The 23,389-nt window shown below is 37.6% G+C and overlaps 1 protein-coding gene across 6 annotated transcripts in view; it reads right to left on the bottom strand.

The window, feature by feature from the left end:
* Positions 1-23,389, bottom strand: part of OSBPL8 (oxysterol binding protein like 8) — a 125,946-nt gene that overhangs the window by 22,598 nt on the left and 79,959 nt on the right. For all 6 annotated transcript variants that reach the window (XM_087874084.1, XM_034402741.3, XM_034402740.3 and 3 more), the window contains 10 exons: positions 22,358-22,583; positions 21,289-21,473; positions 16,595-16,676; positions 16,245-16,343; positions 12,821-12,917; positions 12,494-12,592; positions 3,964-4,061; positions 3,201-3,290; positions 1,248-1,384; positions 525-710 (listed from right to left, as the gene is read on the bottom strand). In XM_087874084.1, coding sequence (XP_087730210.1) covers positions 525-710; positions 1,248-1,384; positions 3,201-3,290; positions 3,964-4,061; positions 12,494-12,592; positions 12,821-12,917; positions 16,245-16,343; positions 16,595-16,676; positions 21,289-21,473; positions 22,358-22,583 — 1,299 coding nt within the window. The remainder of the gene's footprint in view (positions 1-524; positions 711-1,247; positions 1,385-3,200; positions 3,291-3,963; positions 4,062-12,493; positions 12,593-12,820; positions 12,918-16,244; positions 16,344-16,594; positions 16,677-21,288; positions 21,474-22,357; positions 22,584-23,389) is intronic.

Below are 23,389 nucleotides of genomic sequence, written 5' to 3'. Positions count from 1 at the left end.
ACAGACAAATTATACACTTGGTTTATTACTATTATTACTATTATTATTATTACTATTACTATTACTATTATTATTATTATTATTATTATTATTTAATTAATTAATTAATTCATTCATTTTTATACCGAAGGACTCAGGGCAGTGAACAGTCAGAATAACATACATATAATGTGAAATAAAAACAATTTAAAATAATTAAACCAATTTGGCTCATCAGTTAAGATCATCAGCATAGAATTTAGACAATTTGAAAATTTATGCCAGCCCAGCTTGGTGAATATAATATACTATATTATATTATAATATATAATATACTATATTATGAAGGAACATTCTAATCACAATATAGAGCTATAGCTAGGCTTTTTGACTAATGATACAGGTAGAATAAATATTACAGAAATAATATGTGACGGAAGATATGTATGAGCCAAGTGGTAATGTGTGTGTGTGTAATCGAGAACACACACACACATTATTATCTGCAGAAAAGAGAAAAAAAGCTCTCCTCCTCCAAGACTTACTCAGCATATCTGTAATTCCATTCTCCTGTAAGTGGATCTGGCTCAAATAGTCTGCAGACCCACACTTCATCTAGCGCCTTCCTTTCCTTGGCAGCTTTCCTTTGTGCTTCTTCCAGAATATATTTTTCTTGAGTTGCTTCTATTTGGTCTTTATTATTTATAGCTCGAGTCACATGTTGCCAAAGTCTAACCGGTAAGAATAACAGCAGTAAAAAGGTCAGATACTGGGGAGAAGAGCTTTGCTGAAAAAATTCTTTTGTTATATCATTAGAATAACGATCTAATACAATTATAATATTTCTCCATTAGTATCTTACTTTCCTGATTTTTTTTTCCAGTTAATACTCATTAATACAACCCTAGGGCAGATATACAAAGGTATCAACCAAATTATGCATCTAAATAAACATAAAAAGCCCCAAACTAAAAACAACAAATGAAGAATGCTATAAAAAACTTAAAATAAGGATTCTTTCTCCAAAGGATAAGCTAGGCTATGGCTTCTAAATGTATCCCTTTTGCTTTACTCTTCAACCTGATAAACAGCATCTTAGGAGGCTAGAGAGAATAGAATGGAACACCACCTTTATTCAAACATGTCTGCCACAGGAGCCATTTTTATGAGGAAGCCCATAAAGTGCTCCCAACTTTCTAAATGTGTCCAGGAAAAGCTTAAGGACCTCTGCATAATCAATCAGAAAAAAAGTTTTAGAATGAACTTACTTCTCTGATTCAAAGTCACCTTGTTCCTCAAACTTCACTGTGTATCTTCTTAATCTGTGCTGCCTGATCTCAGGTGTTGGATTCCAGAATGTCTCTGAAGCATCTGTCTTCTTATCCCTAATAATAACTTCACTGTCCTATAATGTTAACATATTAGATTACTTGAGTAGGCAAAGCATTTTTCGAAGTCAGGAAAAACAAGAGTTCCTTCAGAAAGTCACTTTTCACAATTAAAAGATTTGTACTAGTTTGGCAAAAACAGTCAGGGACAGCTGAAAGTCATACTTGATATTCTATTTCCTTATTTTAGCTCCAATCATTTGAATTAAAGTAATGCATTTATTCATTCTCAGTAACATTTTGTGCTTTAATTACTTTTTTCCAGTGGAATTTGGTTTTACTTGCATGTGGATCTCAGAACATTTCTTCAAATTTATTGGGATACAATGAATGTATATGAAATTACTATACATTAAACATATAGTTTAAGCTTAGTAAAAATTATATTTCAGTTAACTGTGTTCTATCAAATATATCAATACTTTGCCAGTCTTGGCTGATCTTAGAAAGCTAAACAGAATGAGATTTGATTAGTAATTGGATGGGAGAACACAAGGAATATCAGGACTGTATAAATTTTAAAAAAGCTAACGAAAAAACATTTTTGTCTTATTGCAAAGACAACTACATGAATTCAGACTGGAATTATCACATTCTGGAGTAATAATTCTGAACTGAAGCATTGTCTAAATTGAAATATTAAGAAAATCTGTTCCTTAACTGATGTAGTGTAAATAATATAACATAATGTAACATAAATAAAAGCCCATTAGTCAGCTACTGCCTAGCAATTAATACTAATAATAATCAGAATGCTTTATCACTTCAAGGTGAGATGAATTTAAAAATTATTAGTGCTTCATCCCATGCTCTTGTTCTGTTCCCATATTAAAATGAGTTTTTTTCAGAATCTTCCATGTTCTTCAGAACATCCTTCTTATCGCATCTGCTCACCCTCACATAGCGTATTTCTAGATTTTCACTCTATTTTTCTGTCTATTTTTCTTTCCAACTGAAATTTGGTTTAGCAAGAATCCAGGTATACAAAAAAAGTTAGTGATTAATGTCAATAATTATTTATTTATTTTGCTTTAGTCTTACAATAACAACAATTTTAGCTGGTTTGAAGAATAGAATTATGTATTTCAAAAGAACAGGTCTGCCAATGGCAATTCATGTCAAGTTTCTACTCTCTCCTGGGTTCATATTTAATGTAAACTGCCCAGAGTGCTATGATGCACTATGAGGCAGTATATAAGTCTAAGTGCTATTGCTATTTATTGTGTGTCCAATGTCAATCCATTGTACTCTTATCAATATTATGTTTCTTTACTTGATATTATATTAGCCTTATTGCAAGGTAAGGACAAGAAAGCTAGGAAGCATTTCCATTTATTTATCCATATGGCAGATCTATAGTAAATGTGCAAATTTGGCTTTGGAAGTTTAGTGCTAGTCTGGTTAGATTTCTGAAAAAAGTATAGCAAAATAAAGAACAGGCTGATGCATATGTCATAATCAGTAACAATGCATATTCAAACAATTCAGATAGAAAAATACTGTATATATCAACATACAGTGGTATCTCAGTACTCGTCAGTAATTGGTTCCAGGAGGCATGTCAGTACTAAAAACAACATGTACCAAAGAAACCATATGACTAACGTGTCACCCTTTGTTTTGGCTAGAAAGGGTAGCGAGTCACAAGGGAGCTGACAATGACAAGTTCCAGCTTTGTGCATCGAGTACCAAAAAACAAGTACTGGGACAAAATTTTCATGTCAAAATGCATCGGTTACTAAATTCAACAAGTTTCAAAGCAGTCAAATACCAAGGTACCACTGTGTATCCAACATTTAGAAAATGAAACAAAGCCAAACTTATTTTACTTACCCAATGGCCTTCTAGAGTGGCTAGAACTTCTTTCCCCAGTTTAATTTTTCCCATTATCTGATTAACATTTTCATTGTTCCCCAAAAATGGCTATGAAAAAAAAGTGAGATATTTTTTTAAAAAAATGCTGTATAATATTCAAGGAACTTAAAATTAATAATTTCCCAATATTCCTTTTATAAAAAGAACAAGGAAACCATTTTAATTATTAGAAGTTCATAAACTATGGCATTGAAGCTCCATAATATTCAAGTGGAAAGAGCAACATTTTATTGAATTACTCTTCCCCTCACAGGTACTCCACAAGTTTGTGGGACAATCCAAAGAGGCTATAAAAGGAGGAATTGGTGAAAACATCTTTTCTGAAAATTATCTGGCAGTTTTCTGGAAATCAGTTCTTTGAATCAGATCAGTGTTATTAGAATGTCCAGGGGTCCTCCAAAGGGAGGTTTTGGATATATAAGCAAATATATTTCATTTGCCACATGGAGTTAGTGCAGATCATGAGCTGCTTAGCTACAGGTACTATATAAAAGTAACATGATTATATGAACTAGTAGTGATATTTTTATTGATTTATTTTGTTTTGTTTTAATCAGCAAAATCTTAGGTTATTACTAAATATTTCAAAAAGTGATAGTATTCATATTATATATAGTAAGACAAAGCACAAAGAATTCAAAGAACAAAACTTTTGAACAGTAAGCATCTGTTCATTTTTTAATTTTAAAACCTATAATGCATCTGAAAAGATTCTACTAACCTTTAGCTTGAATTCAAGGACTGCACTGTATCCAGTTTTCTCACATGCGATGCTAACAGTTCCCCCAAGCTCCAAAGTCATCGTGCCGTATAGAATCCCTATAAGATCAGTTGGTTTGGGATTTTTTTGTTGGAAAGTGTTCCTATATTAGGTATTTCTTTTCTACAAATAAACGACTACGATATACCAAAGTCCCAAACCATTAATTACTATGGAAGAAGACATAATTAATTGCAAGTAACATTTACTATAGAAAGTTTGTCAACATAGTACCAACTCATCCCTTCTCTTTGAAAATACCTGTAATGGTAGTAAAATCAGGACATTCTACTAAAGAAATAAGGATGAAATAAAACATTCACAAAAAGTGCCATGTTTCGATAATTTCAAATAATGATTTTTTTTTTCAGGTAAAGTCCATTAGTAAAACCTTCAAATAATAGAAATCATACTTGAAGTATGAAATTCCTTTTCAGCAATAAAATTAAATATTGACTAAAAGACTGTTCATGGTTCAAAAACCCAGAATTCAAAATTAACAATTCTGCATTTAAAGATACCCTGTTTCCCCCAAAATAAGACATCCCCTGATAATAAGCCCAATTGGGCTTTTGAGCGCATGGCAATAAGGCCAAGCACTTATTTCAGGATTCAAAAAAATATAAGACAGGGTCTTATTTTTGGGGAAACACGGTAATAGAAAAGTAAAAGTAATTTCCAAATCACGTAAGTTAAACAATCACTTAACTCTAATCTGAGGGGAATAATCTCAGACAATGCAAAACATCGTTTAACTTGCTGGATGTCATTGAGAAGAGAAGTTATGGGAAATATATTTAGCTTTTAGAACTGTATGAAGAACATGTAGAAATGAAAGATGTGTTCATTTGCCACTTAAAAAAAATGTTTTCTAAGCAACACAAGTTTATTTATTTATTTAGCTGCCTATCTCACATACGTGATCCTTTGGAATCTTTTTGACACACAGGAGTGGAACCACAGCAATGTTCCCAGTTCTTAAAAATGCCACAAGGTCTAGAACAGGGGTGTCAAACTGGCGGCCAGATGCATCACACACAGGCCACACCCACCCCAGCTCTGCGAAGGGGAAAAACATCGCAAAACGCCATGTGATGCCACAAATTTGACACCCGTGGTCTAGAAGAATGCCTTGGTGAATGGTAACAAAGACCATTTGACTTAGCTTAGTCTCAACCCTATAGCTTCCCTAAAGCTAGTATGAAATGGCTTTAGCTAATAAACTTTATTATAAGTCTACATGAAGCTGAGAAGCCATAATCCCATTGATTATTTTGTCCAACGATGTTAGGATAGAATCTCCTTTATCACAATGTCCAAAAACATTTGTAGCTTTTTGTCAGAATGATGAAAGCAGTGTTGTGGTATTGCAGTGCAAACTCAATTTCTTTTGGGCATGCATGAACATTGTGACATATGTAGAAAATAGCTGGAACTTATGTCATAATGGTGAACATTATGAGTCCTTCGGGAGTAGGGCAGTATACAAATCAAATAAAACTAAAACTAAAAAAAACATCATGTTCATCATCTTCTTTGCCTCCTCTGTGGATGCTCCTGGGCCTCCAATTGTGTATGGCTCAAGGAAGGACTTCTTATGATTCTTGACGAATTCTTTTATGTACAATGAGAGCGTATGCACCAAGACAAATTCCTTGTGTGTCCAATCACACCTGGCCAATAAAGAATTCTATTCTATTCTATTAAGTAGTAATCTTATAAATCCCTCTTTAAAGAGAAAGAAATGTTGCCTCTGTGAATTTACCAAGGTAGTTCTCTGAATCTCCCACAGGGGTCAAAAGGACAGCTGGTAGATCATACAGTCAGGTCCAGAAATATTGGGACATCGACACAATTCTAACATCTTTGGCTCTATACACCACCACAATGGAGTTGGAATGAAACAAACACTATGTGCGTTAACTGCAGACTGTCAGCTTTAATTTGAGGGTATGTACATCCAACTCAGGTGAACAGTGTAGGACTTACAGCAGTTTGCATATGTGCCTCCCACTTGTTAAGGGACCAAAAGTAATGGGACAATTGGCTTCTCAGCTGTTCCATGGCCAGGTATGTGATATTCCCTCATTACCCCAATTACAATGTGCAGATAAAAGGCCCAGAGTTCATTTCAAGTGTGCTATTTGCATTTGGAATCTGTTGCTGTCAACTCTCAAGATGAGATCCAAAGAGCTGTCACTATCAGTGAAGCAAGCCATCATTAGGCTGAAGAAACAAAACAAACCCATCAGAGAGATAGCAAGAACATTAGGCGTGGCCAAAACAACTGTTTGAAACTTTCTCAAAAAAAAGGAACGCACCGGTGAGCTCAGCAACACCAAAAGACCCGGGAGACCACGGAAAACAAGTGTGGTGGATGACCGAAGAATTCTTTCCCTGGTGAAGAAAACACCCTTCACAACAGTTGGCCAGATCAAGAATGCTCTCCAGGAGGTAGGTGTATGTGTGTCAAAGTCAACAATCAAGAGAAGACTTCACCAGAGTGAATACAGAGGGTTCACCACAAGATGTAAACCATTGGTGAGACTCAAAAACAGGAAGGCCAGATTAGAGTTTGCCAAACAACATCTAACAAAGCCTTCACAGTTCTGGAACAAGATCCTATGGACAGACGAGACCAAGATCAACTTGTACCAGAGTGATGGGAAGAGAAGAGTATGGAGAAGGAAAGGAACTGCTCATGATCCTAAGCATACCACCTCATCAGTGAAGCATGGTGGTGGTAGTGTCATGGTGTGGGCATGTATGGCTGCCAATGGAACTGGTTCTCTTGTACTTATTGATGATGTGACTGCTGACAAAAGCAGCAGGATGAATTCTGAAGTGTTTCGGGCAATATTATCTGCTCACATTCAGCCAAATGCTGCATAACTCATTGGACAGCGCTTCACAGTGCAGATGGACAATGACCCAAAGCATACTGCAAAAGCAACCAAAGAGTTTTTGAACGGACAGAAGTGGAATGTTATGCAATGGCCAAGTCAATCACCTGACTTGAATCCCATTGAGCATGCATTTCACTTGCTGAAGACAAAACTGAAGGGAAAATGCCCCAAGAACAAGCAGGAACTGAAGACAGTTGCAGTAGAGGCCTGGCAGAGCATCACCAGGGATGAAACCCAGCGTCTGGTGATGTCTATGCGTTCCAGACTTCAGGCTGTGATTGTCTGCAAAGGATTTGCAACCAAGTATTAAGAAGGGAAAGTTTGATTTATGATTATTATTCTGTCCCATTACTTTTGGTCCCTTAACAAGTGGGAGGCACATATGCAAACTGCTGTAAGTCCTACACCGTTCACCTGAGTTGGATGTACATACCCTTAAATTAAAGCTGACAGTCTGCAGTTAAAGCACATGGTGTTTGTTTCATTCCAACTCCATTGTGGTGGTGTATAGAGCCAAAGATGTTAGAATTGTGTCGAAGTCCCAGTATTTCTGGACCTGACTGTATTTGCCCAAGCATTCTATCCACATCCTTAGGAATTACAGTGGGGCAAAAAAGTATTTAGTCAGCCACCAATTGTGCAAGTTCTCCCACTTAAAAAGATGAGAGAGGCCTGTAATTGTCATCATAGGTAGACCTCAACTATGAGAGACAAAATGAGAAAACAAATCCAGACAATCACATTGTCTGATTTGGAAAGAATTTATTTGCAAATTATGGTGGAAAATAAGTATTTGGTCAATATCAAAAGTTCATCTCAATACTTTGTTATATATCCTTTGTTGGCAATGACAGAGGTCAAACGTTTTCTGTAAGTCTTCACAAGGTTGGCACACACTGTTGTTGGTATGTTGGCCCATTCCTCCATGCAGATCTCCTCTAGAGCAGTGATGTTTTGGGGCTGTCGCTGGGCAACACGGACTTTCAACTCCCTCCAAAGGTTTTCTATGGGGTTGAGATCTGGAGACTGGCTAGGCCACTCCAGGATCTTGAAGTGCTTCTTACGAAGCCACTCCTTCGTTGCCCGGGCGGTGTGTTTGGGATCATTGTCATGCTGAAAGACCCAGCCACGTTTCATCTTCAATGCCCTTGCTGATGGAAGGAGGTTTGCACTCAAAATCTCACGATACATGACCCCATTCATTCTTTCCTGTACACGGATCAGTCGTCCTGGTCCCTTTGCAGAGAAATAGCCCCAAAACATGATGTTGCCACCCCCATGCTTCACAGTAGGTATGGTGTTCTTTGGATGCAACTCAGCATTCTCTCTCCTCCAAACACGACGAGTTGTGTTTCTACCAAACAATTCTACTTTGGTTTCATCTGACCATATGACATTCTCCCAATCCTCTTCTGGATCATCCAAATGCTCTCTAGCAAACTTCAGACAGGCTCGGACATGTACTGGCTTAAGCAGGGGGACACATCTGGCACTGCAGGATCTGAGTCCCTGGCGGCGTAGTGTGTTACTGATGGTAGCCTTTATTACGTTGATCCCAGCTCTCTGCAGGTCATTCACTAGGTCTCCCTGTGTGGTTCTGGGATTTTTGCTCACCGTACTTGTGATCATTTTGACCCCATGGGGTGAGATCTTGCATGGAGCCCCAGATCGAGGGAGATTATCAGTGGTCTTGTATGTCTTCCATTTTTTAATTATTGCTCCCACAGTTGATTTCTTCACACCAAGCTGCTTGCCTATTGCAGATTCAGTCTTCCCAGCCTGGTGCAGGTCTACAATTTTGTTTCTGGTGTCCTTCGACAGCTCTTTGATCTTCACCATAGTGGAGTTTGGAGTGTGACTGTTTGAGGTTGTGGACAGGTGTCTTTTATACTGATAACAAGTTCAAACAGGTGCCATTAATACAGGTAATGAGTGGAGGACAGAGGAGCCTCTTAAAGAAGTAGTTACAGGTCTGTGAGAGCCAGAAATCTTGCTTGTTTGTAGGTGACCAAATACTTATTTTCCACCATAATTTGCAAATAAATTCTTTCCAAATCAGACAATGTGATTGTCTGGATTTATTTTCTCATTTTGTCTCTCATAGTTGAGGTCTACCTATGATGACAATTACAGGCCTCTCTCATCTTTTTAAGTGGGAGAACTTGCACAATTAGTGGCTGACTAAATACTTTTTTGCCCCACTGTATCAACTGAAACCAATCCTTTCTAATCACATATGAGGACACTCAATTTCTAACTGAATCTACAGTTATCCAAGTCACCTCAAACCTGAGATTTTACCAGCAAAGAACTAGTTGAAAGCACCAAAGGAGTTTAATATTTTTGCTCTAATTCTGACTGAGGGACAGCTATTAAATTTCTCACAGCCCTAATTGAATAACTGCAGATGCAGTGAGTGAAAAAACAAATGCTTTTTCTGTTTATGTACTGACTCACCGTGGCTCTATTCTGGAACAGACTAGAGGAAGATAGATATGATTACATATCTATACAGATACTTATCAGAGTGAAGACAAGTCTTCTGCAAGGATACTCTAGCAATTTTTCTGCCTCTATAGCCCAAACAGTATTTAGGGATAAATTAGGGTTGTGACAATCATTTGTAGAATCAACACTAAACCTCTAAAAATCTTTACAGAAATCCATAATATTTAGTAATTTTTAGCTTACAAATCACTGTTCAAATGAACAACAAATAAGTTATTCTTTTGAATGAACTGGTGCTCTACTTCTAAGGAGCTAAGTGGGAATTATAAATCTGACCTTAACCAGATAATGGTCAGTCCATACAAAGAAATAGTTAATTCTCCCATTAACTATTCTGTTAAATGTGTGACCAACAACATATGCTGATTCTGAAATCAATTTGAATAGCCCAAATTTGCCATTGTAAAGATTCTGCAAGACACTGAAATACTCACTAGACAAGTAAAATCCATCCATTACTATTAACCCAAGATTATATACCCTCAGTATAGGCCAGATCTGTATTCAGACTTCAGATAAATGCAATGTAGTCATATCTATCCTCCTCTAGTCTGTTCCACAACTGAATACATGGTTGGGAAAAACTGGGCCCATTTTGAGCCTAGAGTCTAATTCAACCAGGTTTATTATACAATTCAGGTCAGCTCTCACATGCGTGATTGCCATGTATGATTTCAACTTTGAAAGGCTAGTGCTGGCCCACTTGAAAACCATCACCGATCCGCTGTTAGACCCCTTGCAATTTGCCTACCGAGCAAAGAGATCAACAGATGATGCTATTAATATGACTCTGCACAACATCCTACAACATCTTGAATCTCCAAAGACCTATCCAAGGGTCCTCTTTGTAGACTTCAGCTCAGCATTCAATACTATCATTCCAGATATTCTTCTAACTAAAATAAATCAGGTAGCTGTACCTGACCGTACTTGTAAATGGATCATAAGCTTCCTAACAGACAGGAAGCAGCAGGTGAAGCTAGGCAAAACTACATCAGATACCTGTACAATTAGCATAGGAGCTCCCCAGGGCTGTGTGCTCTCTATACACCAGTGACTGAATCACAAAAAAACCCTCTGTTAAATACTGAAGTTTGCAGGTGATACAACAGTGATTGGTCTCATTCGAGAGAACGAATCTACATACAGACAGGAGGTTGAATAACTAGCCTTGTAGTGCCAACTGGAACAATCTTGAACTAAACACACTCAAAACCGTAGAAATGGTGGTAGATTTTAGGAGAAACCCCCATATACTACCACCTCTTACAATACCAGACAACACAGTATCAACAGTAGAGACCTTAAAGTTTCTAGATTCTATCATATCTCAGGACTTAAAATGGACACCTAACATCAAAAACGTCATCAAAAAAGCACAACGAAGAATGTTCTTTCTTTGCCAACTCAGAAAGCTCGAACTGCCCAAGGAGCTGCTGCTTCAGTTCTACAGAGGAATTACTGAGTCTGTCATCTGCACCTCTATAACTGTCTGGTTTGGCTCTGCAACCCAACAAGACAGACACAGACTGCAACGGATAATAAGAGAGTCAAAAAGAGAGCTGTGAAAATATCTACAGATACCTCACATACTGGACATAAATTGTTTCAACTTCTACCCTCAAAATGACGCTATAGGGCTCTGCACACCAGAACAACAAGACACAAGGGCAGTTTTTTCCCGAATGCCATCACTCTGCTAAACAACTAATTCCCACAACACTGTCAAACTATTTACTAAGACTGTATTACTATTACTTTTCTCATTGTTCCTATCACCCATCTCCTCCCATTTATGACTATAACCATGTTGCTAGTATCTTTATGATTTATATTGTTTTATTTGTTTCCTAGTATGATTTGATTGCGTATTAGTAACCTATCACTAAGTGTTGGATCTTATGATTCTTGATGAATGTATTTTTTTTCTTTTTATGTACACTGAGAGCATATGCACCAAAGACAAATTCCTTGTGTATCCAATCACACTTGGCCAATAAAGAATTCTATTCTATTCTATTCTATTCTATTCTATTCTATTCTATTCTATTCTATTCTATTCTATTCTATTCTATTCTATTCTATTATTCTATTCTATTCTATTCTATTCTATTCTATTCTATTCTATTCTATTCTATTCTAATTTGCTTATCCGCCACGGAAAAGGAAAATTATTTCTTCTGCTTGTTATAATAAACCACTTTGCAAGAACACTTTATCTTTTTTAAGTCACTGATGTTTAACAAGTAGGAAATTAGTCCCAAGTATCATCAGAGGCAGGGGTGAAATGCTCCCGGTACGGACCGGATCGCCCGATCCGGTAGCGATGGCGGCAGGTGGTTTGGAGAACCGGTAGCAAAAATCCCTGCATCCCCCCACCATGTCCAGCTGAGCTGCATGATCATCAGAGGCTTTTTCTTTTTTTTACTTTTAAAAGCATTTTTTCTACAACGTCTTCCGCCGGAAAAATGCTTTTAAAAGTTAAAAAAAAAGCCTCTGATGATCGCGCGGCTCAGCTGGGATCCTCAGAGGCTTCTCAAAGCATTTTTTTCTGCAACCTCTTCAGCCGAAGAGGTGGTAAAAAAAATGCTTTGAAAAGCCTCTGACGATCCCAGCTGTGTTGTCTGATCGGCAGAGAGGCTTTTCAAAGCATTTTTTTCTACAACCATTTCGGCTGAAGAGGTGGTTAAAAAAAATGCTTTGAAAAGCCTCTGACGATCCCAGCTGAGTTGCCTGATCAGCAGAGCCTGTTCAAAGCATTTTTTTCTGCAACCTCTTCGGCCAAAGAGGTGGTAAAAAAAATGCTTTCAAAAGCATCTGACAATCCCAGCTGAGCTGCCTGATCGGCAGAGGCTTTTCAAAGCATTTTTTGCAACCTCTTCAGCTGAAGAGGTTGTAGAAAAAATGCTTTGAAAAGTTAAAAAAAAAAAAGTTGGCCTCGCCCACCCAGTCACATTACCCCCCCACCAAGCCACACCCACAGAACCGGTAGTAACAAATTTTACATTTCACCCCTGATCAGAGGCCTGATTGATAAGCCAAATAGGTATTTAAAAACACTTGATAAAATTAAATACCTTTACAGTGTGCATATGGCATGGTCATTACATAGTCTTCTCCTCTGTTTAGGAACATTAGTCGCCCTTCACCATCCAGAATGGCAGATAATGAATTTCCTGAAATACAGAAATGAAAGACTCAAAAAACTACATCCCAGAAAATGACGAGACTTGCCAGACTAAAGAATTGTCATCTCACAAATTATGTAATAACTTAATTTATTAATTAACTAAAAACAAATACCCATTTTAGTAGTGAAAAAATCAACTGCATTCATCACAAATCCTTCACAAAGAACTTATTTTTGTATTTCCTGAACATAAGGAAAGCTTTTAAGCACTTACCATAAAACTTGGATTTAGCCAAAATATTAGCACTAAGGCAAAATCCATCTTTTCGATTGCTTACATAGAAGGCAGATATCGGAGGATGATGAGACACCTGTTAAAAGTAATAGTGTAAGTGACCTGCTGTGAAAATCAGTAGAAATAAGCAAAGGCCGTACATTCTATTATAATTCAACAAATATTCATTTAGATCAATGAAACACATGTCCCCAAAATATTGATGAAATCTACTTTGTTTAAAACACTTTTCTTGACTGCAGGTAGGTTAGTTGTGATTCTCACATACCTAGTTGTCCTCTGCATTTCAGACATTACTTAACTGTTTGCTATAGTCTTCAATTAAATCACCAACTAACATCTCTATTTATTCATGCACTTCAATAAACAAACCCTTTTTCTCAGTTTAAACTGAATGTTCAATGTAAGTTTACAATTTAAAAGAAAACAAAGTACAAATACAGAATCAAGTAAATACAAATCCTTAAAACACTATGCTGGCTAAACAGAAATATCTACAGATTTTCTGAAGGCAAATAAACTGATGCCTAAAAGCAGTTTTCAAATGAGTCTTTTATCACAGCACATGAAGGCAGAATCTGTCTTAAATATGCTGTATAAGTATTGACTGTGCACATCAGCCCTGATATATACCTAAAATGATAATAGTTTCCTGCTCTTCCTCTGTGAGCTTTTATAGGCATATTATTTTGGGGTATCTTGTCTTTTTGTACACAATATTTATACTATTCCCATGCTGGCTCTCCTACTTCTGATTGGTTCCTTTTGCTTTTTTATGATCCTGTACAATCTGATCCTGCACTTGGAAAAGGTGCGACCACGCTCCTCTGTTTTTACCATCCAGATCTGCATGGCTCCCCTCATATAATATCCAGAAACCTGATGTCTACTCAAGTACATCTTGGATAACTTTTCTATTTAGTTTTGATTCTTCCCTATTGTTGCTTTCTAGTATTCATCGTGATCTTACTGGGTTTTTGTTGTTGCTGTTAGGAAACCTTTGATAGCATTGTCATTATTTCTTATAATGTTCTGAGACAGTGTTTTGTTGCTACCCTTTGTTACTGGTGTTGACACTTTCTGTCTGGCCTTGAGATTATGTTGTATCTTATCTGTCCTAAGCCTTGCTCTCATTTTTCTCATCTGTGGTTTGAGGTGCTTTTCCCAGTATTTTATGTACATACTAAAATAGCTACATAGAAATCCACACAGACCATCACCAGTCACATGTCCTAATGCCAGCTAAATACAAAATCACATCAGAAAGACTCATAAAGTAATATTTTGTCAAAACCAAAGAGTATGCTCTTGTTTATGTATTAACTGACTGAACATATTGTTCAACGAATTTGAAATGTTACATGCAATACTTATATTTCTTTCAGTGGTCCTCCTGTCTCTTCATAACTTGCACTTGCCTAAGTAATCAAGAGACTAATTTGGGTGTGGGGAGAATGGATCAAAAACAACAGGATGAACTTTTCAGCTATCTTTGCATGTTACAGATCACTCTATGTTTCAAATGGCACTGTCAGCAGATGATATGGGAAAACTCACAAGTGCATTCAAAGAGTGTTAAATCTATTCCAGGAGCCATCCATGCATTTACACTGATTTTATAACAGATAACATTCCAAATCTTTTCTAGATTAGCTGAGATGGCTGTAGCTCATTTTCAACTATATAAACATCATCAACACAGCAAAATCTGCTCATCTTCATTACCATTTGCCCTGTGTGATTATAATAAAACAATCTGTTGAGACAAAGACAGGAGGGGATGTGAGGTCACACTGGTGACTGCTGAAATAATCACAGTGATTGGCAGGCATCTTTCTGTTATTCTGTGTGTAAAACACTGATAGCAGAATAATGAGTTTATGTGGATAACTAATCCCATGATAAAACAGCACTGGTCTTTGAAAACAAGTATATTCTCTTTTACACATATCCAGTCAGTAATGTTATATACAAGAATATTCTGAACAGAATATCTGAATATCTGAACAAGTAAAATCAGGTTTCAATATGAAAATAACTGAGAGGAGACAGGATGATCACAATGCTGTTCAAATCACTGAAATCATTGTATTCCAGATGCAAAAAAAAACCTAGTTTATGCATAACATCCAAATCATGAAACATACCGGTATGTTCCAAAATAAAACTCCATTGGAGCTGTTGTAAGGACTGAAGCTGGCAAGATGGGAATTGACTAGAGCAGTGATGGCTAACCTTTTTGCCATCGTGTGCCAAAAGTGGGGGAAGTGCAGGGAGGTTGTGCGCGTGTGTGCCCACACCCATAATTCTATGCGCCCTGCGCATGCCCCCCCATGCTCCCCACGCTTTTGGCACGTGATCTCCCCAGGCTCCAGAGCCTCTCTAGGAGCCTGGGGAGGGCAAAAATGGCCTCCCCCCCCCGGAGGCCCTCCGGAGACCGGAAACAGCCCGTTTGCTGACTTCCGGAAGTCAGAAACTGAAGAGGATCCGGAAAGTAAAGGCCAAAGTGATCCCAGTAGTGGTAGGAGCCCTGGGGGCTGTGACTCCTAAGCTGAGAGACTCCAATAGATCCCAGAATGACAACAGAGCTCTTTGTCCAGAAAAATGCAGTATTAGAAACAGCTAAGATCCTGCACAGAACCCTCAAACTACCAAGCCTCTGGTAGAGGACCCGAGACACAGACCACCATATAGGTGAGAAGGAACTTTTTAAAAATCTGGTGTATGTATGTATGTATGTACGTACGTACGTACATACATACGTACATATATATAGATATGCTTATGGTATACTCAATATATATTTGAAGTTACAATGGCACTGAAAAAAATGACTTACAATTGATCCTCGTACTTACAACCTTTGCGCCATCCCCATGGTCACATAATCAAAATTCAAGGCACTTGGCAACCAGCAGCTATTTACAACACTTGCAGCATCCCAGGGTCATGTCATTACCATCTGCAACCCAGCTGGCTTTTGACAAGTAAAGTCAATGGGAAACCAGATTCACTTAATGACTGCATGATTTCTTAACTTCAGTAATTCACTTAACAGCCATGGCAAAAAGGTCATAAAATTGGCCGTGACTCACTTAACAACTGCTTTACTTAGCAATGGAAATTCTGGTCTCAATTGTGATTGTAAGTTGAGGACTACCTGTAATTTGAATCAAAGTGAATTCCTTGCCTTTTTTATAATTCTAGTAATATGAAAATGCAGCATACCTAAAATAATGATTATTCCAATCTAATTAATAATTTTAGAATAGAGCAGGAACAAAGTTTTTTTTAAATCATTATGGTATTGTTTCTGAGTTAATGTAATCAACTTTAATGTTGAAAAATGCTGCTATAGTTTTTCACATATATTTCACAGATTTTTATTACATTTTCACAGTACCTGTTCAGCAATATAAAAAGTCTTGCTGTTTGTTTTTGGATGAATCCATAAACAACGAAAAGTCTCACCAAGAATAGGATTATAAGGTTTTTTAAGTCCCTGAAAGATAGACAATATTTGTAAATATATAGGAAATACATTCCAATTCCAAAAAATTTAATAAGCAAAACAAGCTTTAATAAGCAAAAACATTTTGAAGACTCTGTAATGAAATGCTTTCAATTATTGTATTTACTTAATGGAAAATTGCTTCCAGATTAATTTTAAACTGAATGGGAATATTTTACTCTACAAATATGAATAGAAGCTGCTGAAAACTAAGAACTAGATAAAAAGTACCAAAGTATTACTTTTGGTTTTTTGTAGAATCCTGATAAGTACCACTTCACGACTTTTTTCATTCGACTGTAAGCATTTTCTTCAAGGGCAGCTCTAGAAAAAAATTACACAGACTTATAATCAAAATGTATTAAATTTTATCCACATCAATGTAACAAACCATATAAGAGTTTCATATTCAAACACTGTTGTGGCCCGTCAGCAGCCAGCAGAGCTGGCAGCAGAGTCGGACAGTCAGGAGGTTGGGGAGGAACTTGAGCCAGTCCTGGGGGCTGGGGAAAGCTCGGATGAGGGCTCTGCATCAGAAGCAGAGAGGGAGCTAGACAGCAGTGAGGCAGAGGAACAGCTGGAGCCTGTTCCCAGTGTGTGCATGCGCAGAGCTGCCAGAAGACAAGAACAACTCAGAAAGCAGGGTCGACTTGGGAGTAAAGCCAACTTGGAGGTGATTGGCCCCTCCCATAGGAAACAAAAGAGGAGCAAACAGGGAATGGACTTTTGCAGGAAACAATTTGTTCGTTCCGTAACTCTGAGAGACTCTGTGCCAAGTTTTGCCTTGTACTTCATTTGGAAACAAGTTATGTGGCAGCTTGCCAAGCGAGATAAGGTGTGTTGATAAATATTCCTCTGAAAGGCTGTTTGGACAGGCCTTGCTGACTATGAATGAAAGTAATTCACAGTTGTGTAAATAAAAGAGGTTTTGCCAGGACCAAGACGCTGCTTCCTGCTTCTTAAGGGAGCCTAGGTCAGAAGAAATACAGTGATAAGAAATGTAGACACCATAGAACATAGAATATAAAATAATAGAGTTGGAAAGGACCTTGGAGGTCTGCTAGTCCAACCCTCTGCTCAAGCAGGAGACTCTATACCCGTGATGGCGAACCTATGGCACGCGTGTCACAGGTGGCGTGCGTAGCCATAACAGTAGGCACGTCAGCTCAGCTCTGGAGTGCATGTGCACGTCGGCCAGCTGATTTTCAGGCCTTCTGGGCCCACCAGAAGTAGGGAAACAGGCTGTTTCCTGTCTCTGGAAGGCCTGGGGGTTGGGGGTGCGGAAGGCCCGTCTTTCTTTCTCACCTGGCTCCAGATCCTCTCTATGCATCGGGGGGGGGGGCGAAAACAGCCTTTCCCACTCCCTTGGAGGCCCATTTCCCAACTCCCAGTGGGACAGCAAAAAACGTCACTTCCTGTCCCACCAAGTGTTGGGGAATGGGTCCTTTCAGGCCTCCGAGGGAGTGCAAAAGGCTGTTTTCACCCTTCCCAGATGCATAGAGAGGATCTGGAGCCAGGTTTGAAAGAAAAACGGGCCTACTGGGCCATCTCGTGCCAGGAGCGGGGGGGAGGGTGCGTGCATGCACAGGGCAGGGCACATAGAATTATGGTTGTGGGTATGCGTGAACCTCCACTGCCCACCCCTCCTAGCACGCAATGACAAAAAGGTTAGCCATCACTGCTCTATACCATTTCAGATAAATGGTTGTCCAGTCTCTTTTTGAAAGCCTTCAGTGATGGAGCACCTATAGCTTTTGAAGGCAAGGTGTTCCATTGGTTGATTGCTCTCACCATTAGAAAAGTTCTCCTTAGTTTTAGGTTGATTCTCTCCTTGGTTAGTTTCCATCCATTATTTCTCATCTTGTCTTTTGGTGCTTTAGAAAATAGTTGAGCCGCTTGTCTTTGTAGGAGCCCCTCAAATATTGGAATACTGCTATCATGGCTCCCCTAGTCCTTAACTTCATTAGACTAGAATTTAGACATACCCAATTCCAGTAACCGTTCTTCATATGTTTTAGCCTCAAGGCCCCTAATCATTCTTGTTTAACCCTAATCATCAACGTTTAGTTTAAAGTGACTGATTTAGTCAATAGATTTTTTTTCTGAGGCTTCAGAGGCAATTGTGGCTAGCATCTTCGGAGGCAAGGTGATATGCTATGCCAGTGATGGCTAACCTTTTTGCCATCGCGTGCCAGGAGAGGGGGGGTGGGGGAGGGTCATGTGTGCACGTGCCCACGCGCATGTGTGCGCAACCCCTCCCCCCCCACTCCTGGCACATGATGGCCTGGTAGGCCCGTTTTTCTTTCTTACCTGGTTCCAGATCCTCTCTGTGTATCTGGGAACAGCGAAAACAGTCTTTCCCACTTCCTTGGAGGCCCTACGGAGGCTGAAAAAGCCCATTTCCCAACTCCCGGTGGGACAGGAAGTGACATTTTTTGCTGTCCCCAGCCTCCAGAACCTCTCTAGGAGTCTCTAGGAGCCTCTCTAGGAGTCTCTGGAGGCTGGGGACAGGAAAAAACGTCACTTCCTGTCCCACCGGGAGTGGGGAAATAGGCCCTTTGAGCCTCCATAGGGCCTCCAAGGAAGTGGGAAAAGCTGTTTTCGCCATTCCCAGATACACAGAGAGGATCTGGAGCCAGGTAAGAAAAAAAAAACGGGCCTTCCCCACCCCCCCAGGCCCTCCAGAGGCAGGAAACAGCCTGTTTCCCTACTTCTGGTGGGCCCAGAAGGCCCGAAAATCAGCTGGCCGGCGCGCGCATGCACCCCAGAGCTGAGCTGGCGTGCCCACTAATATGCTCCGCGTGCCACCTGTGGCACGCATGCCATAGGTTCACCATCACGGTGCTATGCAGACCACAAGCGACTGAGTGGACTCCTGTCTTTATAGAGCTCCTGTCTAGACCATGGTTGCCAAAAATCACCAAACCCAGATGTAAAGTCAATTTAACCAGTTTACATCTGCGAAATATCCCAGGATCAGGAAAGGCTAGGAAGGCTGCTCTACTGTTTCACACTTTGTGGATATGAATCAATGGCAATTTTGAAATCTATGCAAGTAGGAAATTATTTGAGAAGTGAAGGAAATAATATTCTTAATCCCTCTAAAAAGAGGTAACTGATGGGGGAGAAGTTTCAAGAATTACTATAAACTATCAAATACTGTTTAAAGTATGGTTACACATGTGGGAATCCAAACAGTGTGAGAAGGCAAAAACAAAAACAAAAAATACCCTGACTAATAAAATGTTCAAATCAGATGGATACTGAAATAACTAACTGATGTAGCTATGATTACTTTAGAAAAAAACACTTGAATAAGTGTTTTTTTGTACACAAATTATTCTTTTATCTGGATTTTCACAATTCAAATCTACACTATATATTTATTTTACTTAAACTTATTAAATCTGTTTGCCAGTGTCAGTCCTTCAGGGTAGATCAGATAAGAAACAGAGTCCACCAAGAAATTAGAACTATAATTTTTTAAAATGGGCTAAAATAATACGAGCTTTACAAGCTCGATTATGCTTTACCTCCCTTTCACTTCATCTCAGTTAATCAGGGATGAGTCTACCTGGGTCCCTTGAAATACTTGTTTCTCACCTGGACTTAAGGAATGTTTCAGTCCTCTTTGCTTATACAATGGTTCTTGCCTATATTTCCCCGATTCTCTATAACCAATGCTGAAATCTAGTCAGCTTGATTCAGAGTTTTATTTCTGCAGTCATACTCTTTGTTTTATTTTGCAATTTGAGATAGCTTAAAAATAGAATCTCAAAGAAATGACATCAAGTGTTGGTTGAACTACATCAGAATACATTTTATAAAAAGTGTGAAAGTTGTGTTCCCACAGAGAAACTCAAAGATGAGTAAGTAGTTCCTAAATAACTGCCTTATAAGAACATTTGACAATGAATACCTTAAGAAGTAAGTTTTTGACTGTCACTTTTTTCAGATTCAGGAACTAATGTGTCCATCAGGTAGGAACCACTACATCCAAATTAAAATATTTCTAAAAACAAACAGTATGCTGTACTAAAAATATACAGTAAAATAAAAGAAAAAACCTGATAAAAATAAAACTGGGTAAGAGAACACTAACTAATTCAAAAGTTATATAACATTATTAAAGTATTCTAAATTGCTAATATAGAAGCAAAACAATTATATGTCATCCTGAAACACGAATGGGAAATGTATTTTCCTCTATGAGAGGGGAAAAGATAAGAGCATCATTTGTGATGTTACTTTTCACAGTCAGCCTTATTTGTGTATTGGAGAAGAGAGACTGATCTTTACTTAGAACAACAAGTCAAAATAGATGGGTTGCCAATCATTCCATTTGAATATCAGAAGCAACATTTTCTTTGAAAAATCAAACGTATCAGTGAGAAAGAAAAATGGCTGTGTAAGAATGATTCCACCCACCTTTAGTCTCCTATGGAAATCATCAAATTCTTGCAAAACCCTAAGGTTCCAAGGAACACAGTTTTAGAAACCCTGCTATACACTTCCCCTAACTGTGCTGGTACAATTCTAGGTATTTCCATGTTTTTCTATTAATTTTTGTACAATTCCTTATTTTTACCTGCATAGCTAAAATGTTCTATGTACATAAGCTTTTACATGCTTCTCTTTTTCATTTTTAAAGAGTTTACTTTTCACAAGCAATAGGCTACCAGGAAAGGGATATACAGTATACACAAGAGTATATGAATTCTTCATTTGCAGTCAACTTTTGAAATTAGGCCAGGAAGCATGTGGCTCTAAGTCCCATTTATGGTGTGAGGCATTATTTTATCTAAGAAACCTGAACTAAAAAAAAATCAGATCTGCTACTATTATATCACTGAACTCCTCTTGAAAACGCTTTTGAAATAATAATGACATGATGCATCAAGATAGTTCTTACTTCAGATGAATAAAAACAACTCACTCAGATAAGAAGTCTGCATGATAGTAGTAATCAGAGAGTTTGTCCAAGAAAGAACGTGTTTCCAATATAAATGTAGGTAGTACCACTTTAGAGAGATCCATTCCAGGGCGTACTTGTTTCAACAGCGTCCAGATCAAACTCTTGTTCTCTTCTGAAACTATCTCTGTTTGAGAAGCTTCTCCTGCCTTCAAAATGCAAGTAGAATGAAGTAAGAGCATATATTAAAATATATTAATGCATTTGAATAAATTGCAGAACATTTTTAGTTTGACATATAAACATTTGCCAATGCCACTCTGATATGGGATTCAAAGATTCTTCATGGCTGCAAACCCATATTTTTCCAATGGTTTGTCTTACCCACCCATTTTCTAATCACGGGACTTCAGGTGAAAAAGAAGGGACAATATGCAAATCCATGTGACTTTAATATTGAAGAAACAAATAAATGTTGTCACCATACAGAACTCTGGCCCTATAGTTGATTGTGGCTAATATGTACCATGTGAAACAATGCTTACTAAGAAAACATGGGATGTAATAGCCATATCATAACATTTATTATTTATTTCCTGCCTTTATTATTTTTACAAATAACTCAAGATGGTGAAGGGAGGGAGGGAGGGAGAGAGAGAATGAGAATTGATGGAGACCAATCTAAGACAGCAACTGAGGTAAAACCAGAAATATATATACAGAGAGAGAGAGATAAATAAATGTTAAGGAACTAAGAATGATTGAACTTAAGATAAAATGAGTAGCAAAAATCATGACCAATAAAATTCAAATCAATTAACCGATTAATTGTAACCTGCAGTAAGTTAGATTTCATAACATTGAAATAGAAATTCTATATAGATAAAGCCAAATTTTGGATGTGATATCAACCCACAGGGTAACATAACAATGATAAAACATCTTTTACTATCTCTTTATATTCATATTAATTTAATTCTATCAATTTTACCAGAAGTTCTAAAATGGACGTAACAATAGTGGATAAAAAACCAAAATGGAAATAAGCCATTTTACAATTCAAATATTGTAAAGTAAAAATATAACTTGTTACCTCCCCCAGTTCTTCACTGTCTTCTTCTAGGTAAATTGTTTCCTTTATGTGATCCGGTTCAGGATCAATATATGAATCATCCTGTCTCTCTGATGTATCCGTGTCACTTTCTACCAAACCATCATTATCTGACTCATCACGATCATGGTCATTTTCTCTATCTGATTTATCAGAGTACATATCTGAATCTTTAAAATGATGTCTTTCAATTTCACTGTCATTTAACCTATTAAAAAGAGATGTATTAATGTTTTATATAGTAAAGAACAATACATTTAGTTACTTTACTGAATTTTTGTTTACTAAAAATCATTTACTATTTGTTCAGTAAATATCATCAAATGTCAATGAAATTAATGTAAGCACTTTTCATTCAAATTAATTATATTAGGAAAATTTAAGCACAATAAAATCATTAGGACTTACAATTCAATTTAATGTATTCAATTTAATTACAAGAATCCCTGAACTTAATTCATATTATTTCCCATTCTCATTTATATGTTTATCACTATTTTAAACAGCATCTTACAGCATTCTATTTAGTTGAACATAAGAATACAAGAACTACTGGCTAAATGCAATCAAAAATGATTTTCTTTCTTAGATATTCACCATACCTTATTTCACAGAGTGAATCTTTCCAGGATTTAGGAAAACAATCTATACCCTCAGTTTCAGATGTTAAAAACACATTTACATTTTATATGCAGTATAATATGCAGGTACCTAGGGATGCCCCTAGTTTAACTATTAGTGAACAAAATAATTTCTTCCTAAACACATTAATATTAGTGAACATACAAGTATTTATATAGAAATAACAAGGTATTTAAAGAAACCACTGTGATAATTTCTCTTTGAACTGAATGATACAAGCAGATGAAATGACTGGAAAGTACTTGTACTTGCATTGTGACACAAAAGTTGAATTAACCAATCATCACGGCTATTGTCCAGATTGAAATAAAGAGCTGAGAGTGCATGAATATAGGCCAAGTTTGTTTCCCTTTAACAACTTATTTGCAAAAC

Source organism: Pantherophis guttatus, chromosome 7 (assembly GCF_059756535.1).
Source record: "Pantherophis guttatus breed Tessera chromosome 7, ASM5975653v1, whole genome shotgun sequence".
NCBI lineage: Eukaryota > Metazoa > Chordata > Lepidosauria > Squamata > Colubridae > Pantherophis > Pantherophis guttatus.
Note: the sequence above shows the minus strand (reverse complement) of the source record. Positions and strands in the feature narration are given on the sequence as shown.